Source organism: Cupressus sempervirens, chromosome 7 (genome assembly GCF_028749045.1).
Source record: "Cupressus sempervirens isolate cs-2001-9-10 chromosome 7, ASM2874904v1, whole genome shotgun sequence".
Classification (NCBI taxonomy): Eukaryota; Viridiplantae; Streptophyta; class Pinopsida; order Cupressales; family Cupressaceae; genus Cupressus; species Cupressus sempervirens.
In genome coordinates this window covers 267,754,916-267,767,493 of record NC_143124.1, presented here as the reverse complement: position 1 = coordinate 267,767,493, position 12,578 = coordinate 267,754,916, and the positions used below count along the sequence as shown (strand labels likewise).

The window sequence follows — 12,578 nt, the reverse complement described above, 5'->3', positions numbered from 1 at the left end:
CTATCAGGAACACAAAATTGTTATACAATTAAATACTATCCCATTTTGTGTGATTCAAAATAGTAGACAAAAACCTTAATGGGAAAGTTGGTCACACCCCTCTACTCTCTCTTTCTATATTTTTAGTGACATCAATCTTATGATGATTTTGTAATTTCGATGAAGACTCAAGTTTCTTACGGAAAATACATATCCTAAGTATGGCTTAGAGTAATTTAGCCTTTACGGCTTGGTATGATTTATGTGTTATCTTCAAATATATGCATTGTTTGTAGCTTGATGATTTCTTTGTCTCCTAAGTTGTGATAAGATCAAATATTTCTTTTGATCTACTTTACCATGACTTTGAGTTAATTCACACTCCCACTAAAGCAGGGGCTAAATGTACCATCTTAAATGGAAGAACTTGTGCTTATTGTGTATTTTATCTTCTCCTCTTCCATTTCACTCTTCTCTATCATCTCTCATTTTCTAATATGGTCTTCTAGGTGTCTCTTTGCTACCCTTTTGGTCACATCAGTTTGTTTCATTTGTGCATCCTTCTGGACCTTCGTGGGGCTTTCCCTCTCCAATCTCAAGGACTAGGTTGACCTAGATCAACCTAGTCCCTTCTAAGGCTTCTTATTTCTAGTCTCTAGGACTAGGTCAACCTAGGTTGACCTGGTCCTTTCTGAGGTCTTATTTCTCCATTATTTGGGTATGGGTCGACCCAGGTTGACCTAGTCTAGGACTAGGTCGATCAAAGTTAACCTAGTCCTTGATGAGTGTAAATTTCAGGGACCAAATGTCCTTAATTTTACCAAAGTATTTATTTCTCTCCCCTGATTGCCTAAAGTTAACTATCCACTTAATAGTCATTTCGTAATAAACTCGATGTCTATTAATCACCCTTAAATCAACCTTTAATTATTTTTCCATGAGAAAACTAGTAAAAAAAGGAGTCTTGGTGATTTGATTTTCATATCTTAACTCATCAAGTAGTCACAGTTCATCAAGCACTCAAGGCAAGAAGTTCTAGCATTCAAGCATTCAAGAAAGTGAGTTTTCTTCATGCATTCAAGGATTCTATATGGAAATTTCCTCTTTTAGATCTACATTAGTGTTTGCCATCTTCAAAGGAAATCTATATTGAGGTATTTGTTATCTTCTTCATTGATGCGCATTTACATCTATGGCTCCATAATGTGCATATGGTAGATCTATTGCAATTGTGGAGATATCCTACATTCTATTTACATATTTCATGATCTACAATACATTTTCATACATTCAAGCAAGGTGATTCTTAATCCAAGTCAACTTAGTCCTTTAGTCTTAGATTTTAGGGAGATTACTGGGTTTTGTTCCTTTCATCATTTTATTTCGAGATACGTTGTTAGAAGTTTAGAAAAGATTCAATTCCAAAAGTTATTTTGCAAAAATACATCTTAATTTATGAATTTGAAGGTGAGTGTTTTATATTTTATTTCCTTTCATATCTTTACCCTAGATTTGTATCTTAATTGGGCTAATTGTATTCAGAAAGCATATAGATCTGCATTTGCTAAGCAATTAGTTAAATTTAAGATTATCCTATTAAGGGCCTAATAGAATATATTTATTTGTATTGCATTCCTCCTTACAACCTAGATATGGTTTTAGCACCCTTGTCCCTTCAGGTCCTACCTAATCTAACTTGGATCATAAGTGGAATCATACTTGGATATCTCCATCTTTCTCTCACACACATATTTCAATGCCTAAGTGACCCACTAAAGTGGAAGTCTACATCCTTATTATACTGTTTCTACTTTACTACACACACACACACACACACACACACACACACACACACACAGTGTGTGTGTGTGTGTGGAGCCTGATATGTCCTTGAGTGGGGGATTATTAGTTTGTGGTGACTGATCAGGTAACTACTGTACATACTTCATAAAAAATTTGGCCCCTATTTTATCAAGATTTTGGGCAAACATGTAATAATTAATTATAACCCTAAAGTGGTAAAAATAATTGTATAGTAGGGCTTAGGGTTAGGGATTTTTATAATGTGTAACATATATATATATATATATATATATATATATATATATATATATATATATATATATATATATATATAAATGTCTGTGTGTACATTACACACACACACACACACACACACACACACACACACATCTATGTGTGTGTGTGTGTGTAAAGGAAATACTATAGTTGAGAACCTTACATTAGGTTGTATGATGTTATTCATTTTTATATCCCTCTTATGCCAGTAAGAAGTAGTAATTTTGTGAATAAATGCCTTTATTGATTGAAATGTTGGAACTTTGCCAAATGCATTAAACCTACTCTTATTTACATCCATGTATAAACTCAAATAAGGGGATTTTATGGATTTTTCATGAAAAAATTATCCTGGCCCACATATGACCTAATTATATTTATTGATGAATTTCATACACAAAATTTAGGTAGAGCCCATTTTGTTGGTGTAAATACATATTTACTATTTAAACTTACCTAAGTTTAATTAGGTTAATGTATTATTTTATTATTTCTTAGCTGAGACGCTTAGGAGTTTGCATACTTTTATGAGTTATCATGGTGACAACACAGAAGTAAGGAACTCTAATTCAACACATGGTGTCTAAACCACTAGAGTTTGCATAATTAACTAATTTGTCATGTAGACAACTTAGTTATTAGTACTCCTATTTTAGCACGTGGTGTCTACAACATAATTTTGTGTGCTATACCTTTGTAGGCTAATCCTCTCATCATCACACTTACTCATGTGCTTAATGGAGGATAACCCACACCTAGTGGACATGTGCATGGTTGTATGACTTATCATGTTGTTGATTCCTAGGCATTCTAGAAGCATTCCCAAGGCCTTTATATATAGGTACTCCTAGTGTACTTAAACACAACAACAGAACATTGAATTCAATACTATACTGATATTTTGATCATACTCTTTTGATCTACTATTGTGCTTGTGCTTGAGTTCCTTGATCTAGGGTGAATTTTGCCCTAAGGGAAATTCTTACATGGTATTAGAGCTATACCCAATTCTTACATGGTATCAGAGGTTGGAGAATTTCTCTTCACATAGCTGATTGAGACCATTCTTGCTTTAGTACCTGATCTAGATCTGAAGTATCGCAGTCTTTGAGAGCATCTAGAGCTAAAGAAAACCTTACCATTGTGTTCAGAATGTTGATTCAATGAAAATCAACTATAAATTTTCCTACCCTAGGCCATAGTTAAATTTGAGGAATATTTTTTTGCAAACCAGCACCCAAAGGTTCAATTTGCAAACCCAGCCTAATCGTTCCTTAAATCTACAATTTCTTCATTTAGATCGGTATTTATTTTTCTGTACATTTCCATCAGAATATTTCTAAAAAAATTTGAATTCATTTCCTTACCAGTTGGCCCTATAGAGAAATTTTTTTTTGCAGGAATCAGGTGGTGAAATCTTGGCCCTGTAAGTATTTTCTAGCATTTATTATAGTATGGTGATTTAATCCTATCAGTGGGAATCATTGCGCCTAGAATCTAGCATTCTTCACAAACCTGACAACCAAGTTTCATAACACAGTGGCATCTTTTGTAATTTTCAAGCACATACATCAAAGACCTATAGCTTCCTTATTTGTGTTATTACTGTAGGCTTGTTACTTTTATACAACAATCGTGTCCATTTGTCGATCAATGTGGGACTAATTAATGTGCTTACTCTCCAACATCTATTCCAACATCCACTGGCAATTGTAGCCCTTTTTAGGCATGTCATCAAATTTTCTAGCCCTCCCACCAGCAACCTGTAGTGACTCATGACGTTGGCCACTTCCAAGTCTTTGCTGGCTGTCGACTATTTTTTTTGATAGGTGCACCTCACTCTCCATGTGGGAAAGACACTACCATAGATCAATAGATCCAAACACGATGAATATGTTAGAGTACCATGTGTAACGATAGTAGATAACTAGCTCTATGATCCATATAGTCAACAACAGTATGGCCTTGCCATGTCACCTGATAGGCTCTTCTTTCACTGACGTTAGTCATATATGGCATTAAATTTGATGGTCATTTGGCTGTCATTCTCAGGAACTTTTGAACTACCACAATAACCATTTGACCATCAAATTTAACCTTGTAGTTTGCTGTCTAGACCCCTCTCCAGATGTAGCTTTGATTTGATAGTTTGACTTTGGAAGGCCATAACTCAGTCATTCAGACTCCAAATCAGGTGCAATTTTATTTTGATTTTAGGTAGAGTTTCCTAAACTCTTTAGTGGAGTTGTTCTTTTATGATTTTGGTGCATGGATTTGTCAAAAATTACATCTTTTAGCTACTATACCTATCCAATCCTACGTTTTACAACTTGAAATGCTCCGTACAAGCTCATCTAGACACATTTTTAGGTTTTTTTTTTTTTTAGACTACTTTTTTTTTGTCTACTTTCTAGATCTACAAGCAGATTATAGGCATGTGCAGACAAGAATATCACTTTCAAACTTAGGGCCTTTTCTGCATTGTAATGCTTTATTACTTTTCAAAATTGTTGTATATTTGAGATATAGTGCTGAGTGTCCAATTTTAGCCTCAAAAGGTAGTTGTAACCAGCACAATCAAAAGTTCACCTTGTACATTTTTACAAGCGGCCTCTTGTACATGCACTATCTTTAAAGCATTGAATCATACATAAAGGGGGGAGGGAGTGTTGATTATTTTCTTGGTTTTTGAGGGTTCATTGATTGATCTCATGGAGTCTTGTCACATATGTTAGTTTGGTGTTAGTCCAAATTTGACAACACGGAACTATCACAGATGGAGTGCATTGATGCTTGATCATCTTAGAGAACATCAAGAAATCCTTCCTTATGTCTATTCATAAATATTGCCACCTAATTATACATGGAAAAATATTTCTAATCTTCTTGGCTTTCTATATAAAAGTATGATTAAGGAATGTCTTGCTCCTCTTCGTATGGCAAGTTTTCCTTATGATATTTGGATGTTTCTTTGGGAAGCATATGGAGATCCATGAGTTTCTCCATTTCCAAAGGACATTCTCTCACCAGTCACTCTAGTCATGGTCCTTGCAACTCTAGTTGAGATCTCACCGCCTGATGCTCCTATTGCTACTATTGATCTAGTTCTACCCATAGATGCTTCGAATTCATTGTAGTATGACACTCCATGTCTTCTTACTTCAGCTTCATGGGATGACTTCCTTCTATCCATTGCAGAGTTTTTTATGGAGTCTCAAATTGAAGATGTGGGAGACATCATCAATGATATTTGTCTTCTCTTTGTTGAGGCTACTACTTCATCCATTACCATAGTGATAGATTCATGTACTTTAGCATAGTAAGGTACACCTAGTCTTCTAGCTCTAGCATTAGTGAATGACTTCTTGATAGATATTTAGGTTTGTTCATGGAGTCACATATAGCAGATTTGGGAGATTCCTTCAATGATTTATATCTTCTCTTTGCTCAAGATGATCCTTCTCTAGTTGTTGCAAGGGCTCACTCTAACCCTCATGTCCATTCTCTACATGATCAATCTTCATAGGTTGATGTGATTGTCTACAACATAAGTTTGTGTGCTACACCTTTGTAGGCTTATCCTGTCATCATCACACTTACTCTTGTGCTTAATGGAGGATAACCCACACCTGGCGAACATGTGCCTAGTTGTATGACTTATCATGTTGTTTATTCTTAGGCATTTTAGAAGCATTCTAGAGGCCTTTATATACAAGCACTTCTAGTGTACTTAAACACAACAACAGAACATTGAATTCAATACTATATTGATATTTTGATCATACTCTTTTGGTCTACTGTTGTGCTTGTGCTTGAGTTCCTTGATCTAGGGTGAATTTTTCCCTAAGGGAAATTCTTACATGGTATTAGAGCTATACCCAATTCTTACATGGTATCAGAGTTTGGAGAATTTCTCTTCACATAGCCGATTGAGACCATTCTTGCTTTAGTACCTGATCTAGATCTGAAGTATCGCAATCTTTGAGAGCATCTAGAGCTAAAGAAAACCTGGCCATTGTGTTCAGAATGTTGATTCAATGAAAATCAACTATAAATTTACCTACCCTAGGCCATAGTCAAATTTGAGGAATTTTTTTTTGCAAACCAGCACCCAAAGGTTCAATTTGCAAACCCAGCCTAATCGTTACTTAAATCTACAATTTCTTCATTTAGATTGGTATTTATTTTTCTATACATTTCCATCAGAATATTTCTACAAAATTTTGAATTCTTTTCCTTACCAGTTGGCCCTATAGAGAAATTATTTTTTGCAGGAATCAGGTGGTGAAATCTTGGCCCTGTAGGTATTTTCTAGCATTTATTATAGTATGGTGATTTAATCCTATCAGTGGGAATCATCGCGCCTAGAATCTGGCATTCTTCACAAACCTAACAACCAAGTTTCATAACACAGTGGCATCTTTTGTAATTTTCAAGAACATACATCAAAGACCGACAACTTCATTATTTGTGTTATTACATTAGGCTTGTTACTTTTATACAACAATCGTGCCCATTTTTTGGTCAATGTGGGACTAATTAATGTGCTTACTCTCCAACATCTATTCCAACATCCACTGGCAATTGTAGCCTTTTTTAGGCATGTCATCAAATTTTCTAGCCCTCCCACCAGCAACCTGTAGTGACTCATGATGTTGGCCACTTCCAAGTCTTTGCTGGCTATCGACTATTTTTTTTGATAGGTGCACCTCACTCTCCATGTGGGAAAGACACTACCATAGATCAATAGATCCAAACATGATGAATATGTTAGAGTACCATGTATAACAATAGTAGATAACCAGCTCTATGATCCATATAGTCAACAACAGTATGGCCTTGCCACGTCACCTGATAGGCTCTTCTTTCACTGACGTTAGTCATATATGGCATTAAATTTGATGGTCATTTAGCTGTCATTCTCAGGAACTTTTGAACTACCACAATAACCATTTGACCATCAAATTTAACCTTGTAGTTTGCTGTCTAGACCCCTCTCCAGATGTAGCTTTGATTTGATAGTTTGACTTTGGAAGGCCATAACTCAGTCATTCAGACTCCAAATCAGGTGCAATTTTTTTTGATTTTAGGTAGAGTTTCCTAAACTCTTTAGTGGAGTTGTTCTTATATGCTTTTGGTGCATGGATTTGTCAAAAATTACATCTTTTGGCTACTATACCTATCCAATCCTACGTTTTACAACTTGAAATGCTCCGTACAAGCTCATCTAGACACATTTTTAGGTTATGTTTTTTTTTTTAGACTACTTTTTTTTTGTCTACTTTCTAGATCTACAAGAAAATTATAGGCATGTGCGGACAAGAATATCACTTTCAAACTTAGGGCCTTTTCTGCATTGTAATGCTTTATTACTTTTCAAAATTGTTGTATATTTGAGATATAGTGCTGAGTGTCCAATTTTAGCCTCAAAAGGTAGGTGTAACCAGCACAATCAAAAGTCCACCTTGTACATTTTTACAAGTGGCCTCTTGTACATGCACTATCTTTAAAGCATTGAATCATACATAAAGGCGGGGGGGGTTGGGGGGCGGGGGTGTTGATTATTTTCTTGGTGTTTGGGGGTTCATTGATTGATCTCATGGAGTCTTGTCACATATGTTAGTTTGGTGTTAGTCCAAAGTTGACAACACGGAACTATCACAGATGGAGTGCATTGATGCTTTATCATCTTAGAGAACATCAAGAAATCCTTCCTTATGTCTATTCACAAATATTGCCACCTAATTATACATGGAAAAATATTTCTAATCTTCTTGGCTTTCTATATAAAAGTATGATTAAGGAATGTCTTGCTCCTCTTCGTATGGCAAGTTTTCCTTATGATATTTGGATGTTTCTTTGGGAAGCATATGGAGATCCATGAGTTTCTCCATTTCCAAAGGACATTCTCTCACCAGTCACTCTAGTCATGGTCCTTGCAACTCTAGTTGAGATCTCACCTCCTGATGCTCCTATTGCTACTATTGATCTAGTTCTAGCCACAGATGCTTTGAATTCATTGTAGTAGGACACTCCATGTCTTCTTACTTCAGCTTCATGGGATGACTTCCTTCTGTCCATTGCAGAGTTTTTTATGGAGTCTCAAATTGAAGATGTGGGAGACATCATCAATGATATTTGTCTTCTCTTTGTTGAGGCTACTACTTCATCCATTACCATAGTGATAGATTCATGTACTTTAGCATAGTAGGGTACACCTAGTCTTCCAGCTCTAGCATCAGTGAATGACTTCTTGATAGATATTTTAGGTTTGTTCATGGAGTCACATATAGCAGATTTGGGAGATGCCTTCAATGATTTATATCTTCTCTTTGCTCAAGATGATCCTTCTCTAGTTGTTGCAAGGGCTCACTCTAACCCTCATGTCCATTCTCTACATGATCAATCTTCATAGGTTGATGTGATTGTCTACAACATAATTTTGTGTGCTACACCTTTGTAGGTTTATCCTCTCATCATCACACTTACTCTTGTGCTTAATGGAGGATAACCCACACTTGGCGAATATGTGCCTAGTTGTATGACTTATCATGTTGTTGATTCTTAGGCATTTTAGAAGCATTCTAGAGGCCTTTATATAAAAGCACTTCTAGTGTACTTAAACACAACAACAAAACATTGAATTCAATACTATATTGATATTTTGATCATACTCTTTTGGTCTACTGTTGTGCTTGTGCTTGAGTTCCTTGATCTTGGGTGAATTTTTCCCTAAGGTGAATTCTTACATGGTATTAGAGCTATACCAAATTCTTACACATTTAATCACACTAACTCCTCCTTTTATGACCCATGTCTCATACATATGCTTTCTAATCTCTTCCATATGAAATTTGTCTTTACTCATATCATTATTATGTAATTTGTTCCTTTCTACCAAATAGTCGACATAAATAATTTCATTTGTTAATCTACTCAAATAATTAACATTATTGGTGACAAAACCACATGAACTTTCATATTCATTATCTTTCAAGGTAAATTTTACCATATTGCATGTATACATCTCATCCCTAGGGTCATCTATTGTTGTCTCCTCTTTGTTTGTTTCTTCTTCAACTCCTCCAAATACCTTCTTTCGTTTAGCATTGAATCTTTTATTTGATGGGTTACGCTTGTCCTTTGGTGAAAAGATATCTTTTTGAGTTCCTTTTCCTTTAGAATGGGTAGATCTTCTTGTCCTAAACTAAGTCTTAAACTAAGGTGAGAGTAATTGGTAATTTACATTGAGATGCAAATTTGTACCATTACATGTATATTGTACAATATAACATTGACAAATTATTATTTAAACTATACTAAAAGATATTTTTATTGTACTATATGTTTGTATAATCATATTATTAAGTTAGACTACTATTGTTTGTGTTATATTTGTATTAGATATTTTATTTTAAAAAAATTTAAAAATAAAAAATAAAAAATTCTTATATAAAAAATATATTATATTAGCTTAAAGTGGGTTTAATAATTATATACGACTTTGTTGAATCTTAGGTATTGTAGTAAATGACAAATCTAATTGTATAATGCCAAACATGCAAAACTTATATTTGTACACCAATTTTGAACTAACTATACTCAACGGTTAAAATAATAAACTATGTTTAGTTATCTTAAGTTAAATACTTAATCAGCCACCCAAATAATGACATTGTAACGAATCATTCATTACAAGCTCATCAAACTCAGAATTCGGACAAGGCAAACGATTGAAGGTTACATGAGTAGATATAAATCCGTGCTCATTAACTTAAGATTCAATCATATATAGCTGATACATAAATATCAGTAGAGATGAATAGATGATCAACAACAATGGGCTTATTAATATAAACATTTATCACATATAGCAGATACATAACTAAAAATAACATTGGAAGGCTTAGTTCGACGTTGTTAACAAAGGATACAGTGCTCAACAGCGGGCTAATTCATTTAAGAGTTAGCTGATAGATAAATATCAAATAGTTTTGTTGGTGCAGGCTTTGTACTGGAGCGCAGAGACAAAGTTGCGGATGTTTGTTCGACGTACTTGACAATCATTGCTGGTCAGGACCCTACTCATTTCCTCAGGATTCGCTCTGATCCCATTTCCTTCTTCGTCTACCATGACACGTCGGACAGCTGTAGCAATGTCCTCCTCGGTGAAAGATCCATCTTCCTCATTTCTTCTCATCTCCAATCCCAGCTTCAACTCCTCCACGATCAGCCTGGCCGACAATCCCTGCTCGTACTGCATTGGGAGAGCAACGAAAGGCAATCCAAACCTCACGCCTTCTGTCACAGAATTCCACCCACAATGCGAAAGAAAAGCTCCTGTCGAAGGGTGCTTCAAAATATGCAACTGAGGCGCCCACTCTGTAACCACTAGTCCTCTTCCTGTAACAGTGCGGTTTTCAATGTCTAGCTGCAATTCAATTACAATACCTTTTAATATCACGCTAAAATGTTAAGCTTCAAAGAATAAATCAAATTTATAAGTAATAATATTTAAAAGTTTATGTTCAGATGTGAAACGTTAAATTGTGATATTTAGAGCTGAAACTGAAGTGAACCCACCGGTGTGCGGCGAAGAAAACAGAGGAATGCGACTCCACTTTCCTCCAAGCCGAGCAGAAGAGCAGTGAGCTGTTCGGCGGTGAGAACGCATTCACTGCCGAAGGACACGAAGACCACAGACCGCGGTTGCTGCTTATCCAGCCAGACCAAGCAGGGATCTGCAACGGGCACCGGCGGAAGACTGGGCATGAAAATTCCCACCGGAAACGCCAGTTTCCCTGAGCTCCTCTGACAATAGTCCAAAAATTTGGCTTCCAACTCCAGGCAAGTTTTGCCAATCCTGGCCCAACTTCCATGCACGCACATGGAAATGCGGTCCATAATGGTGAGCCCATTTAACTTGTTTTCGTAGAAGAGCCGCGCATGGTGCGCTTCAAAGAGTCGCTCGCGGAGAACCGAAGAGGGGAAGCCCAACGGGGGCAGAATCAGATCGTCTGCCGTGGGGATCTCCGGCAGTCCGCTGTTGAACTGGCCTATTGTGAAACTCATGGACGCCGTGCTCGCCACCATCAGAGTTATTGTGGGAACCCCTATTCTCTCAGCAACGCCGGTATTCCTGCACAGCAGCGCATCATTTATGACAAAATCCGGGGAAAGCAGTTTAAGTAGCTCTCCGAAGGGTTGCTCCCATAGATCGACGGCTTGAAAGAGTAGCGGCATCAAATCCTCTCTTCCTATCTCGGATAAAGCTGCCGTGGACTCGATGCCCGGTGGCAGCCCGTCCACAGATGGCAACGGTATCTCCACCAGCTCGATCCCTGCCAATCTCTGCTTCTTTATCTTCGCAATATTGACGGGAGCGGAGACGAAGGAAATTCTGAGACCGTGAGTAACAAGGTCCTTGGCGAGCTCTAGGAAGGGCGTTATGTGTCCTTGCGCAACCCAAGGAAACATCACCACGTGCAGCTGCAATTGATCCGCCATCCCCCGCAACTCCAAGCTCCAAGCTATCTGGACTTTGCACTTACCAATCGCTTCCCAATCCCCCTATCCCGGATATACATTTTTATAGGCGGCACTTTAGACTTTACCACCATTTACTTTTGTTTTTAATGGTTCTAGTCTGCGAAGACTGACTGATAAGAAAATGGACGCGGCTATTCTAGAGTTGACCAATTTTGAAAAGATTGAAAACATCATAGATTTTTTTTTAAATTTCAACATTTGATTTTCATGATCTGCATAGTTTGTAGTCAAAAACAACAAAAAACTTGAAAAAAAATCACTATGTTCTATTGAATATGGAAAAAAAAAAAAGTTTTCCTTTGTTTTGTCTTTGTACTTTTTTGTGGGAGATTAGTCTATTAGTAAGAAAGTGATGTGGATTGGCAAGTCAACCAAAGAAATATTATTTCCAATATTCTTTTTGTGTTGTCTTTAGATCATGACTCACTGGTCTAAAAGGTATTGTTGTGCATGTTTGACTTGGGACTGAGGAGTAGATAGCTTAATGTAGATGGCTTTCTTTTAATGTGAATGGCAGATAGGTTATTTTATTGGAACGACAAATAGCTTATTTGATGTGAATGACACATGATCTATATGATATAAATGGTAGAGAGCTTATCCAATAAGAACATTTATGTCAATGACATGTGCTTTATGTGACATATGGTAGATATCATAATATAGAAACCTTATTTTTAATGTAAATGACAGATAGCTTATTTTGTGTGAATGGTAGATAGCTTACTTTGTGTCAACCACACATGGTCTATATGATATAGATTGATTATTACATCAAATTATTATCGATATTTATATTATATTGATATAAATTATGTAATGTATTTCTATAGTACACATTTGAAAGAACTAAATTCTAGACAAAATACACTTTAAGATGATTCTAAATATCCTCAAAATACAACATTATTTTTAGATACTTCTAATAGTTGAATCTTCACGATCTACATTCTATTGTTGTTAAACCAAAA

At 36.1% G+C, this 12,578-nt stretch overlaps 1 protein-coding gene across 1 annotated transcript; it reads right to left on the bottom strand.

Moving 5' to 3' along the window:
- Positions 1-10,042: 10,042 nt before the first annotated feature.
- On the bottom strand, positions 10,043-11,565 carry LOC149546465 (anthocyanidin-3-O-glucoside rhamnosyltransferase-like). The gene is made up of 2 exons (XM_089794585.1): positions 10,662-11,565; positions 10,043-10,509 (listed from the first exon to the last, which is right to left on the bottom strand). The coding sequence occupies exons 1-2, from the start codon at positions 11,563-11,565 to the stop codon at positions 10,043-10,045; spliced, it is 1,371 nt and encodes a 456-aa protein (XP_089650711.1).
- Positions 11,566-12,578: the final 1,013 nt, after the last annotated feature.

Bases quoted from the DNA above. Each gene is read 5' to 3' on its own strand.
- LOC149546465 (XM_089794585.1), bottom strand. From the start codon at position 11,565: ATGGCGGATCAATTGCAGCTGCACGTGGTGATGTTTCCTTGGGTTGCG. The intron at 10,510-10,661 runs GTTTTCTTCGCC...TGATATTAAAAG, and splicing joins AAGTGGAGTCGCATTCCTCT to GTATTGTAATTGAATTGCAG.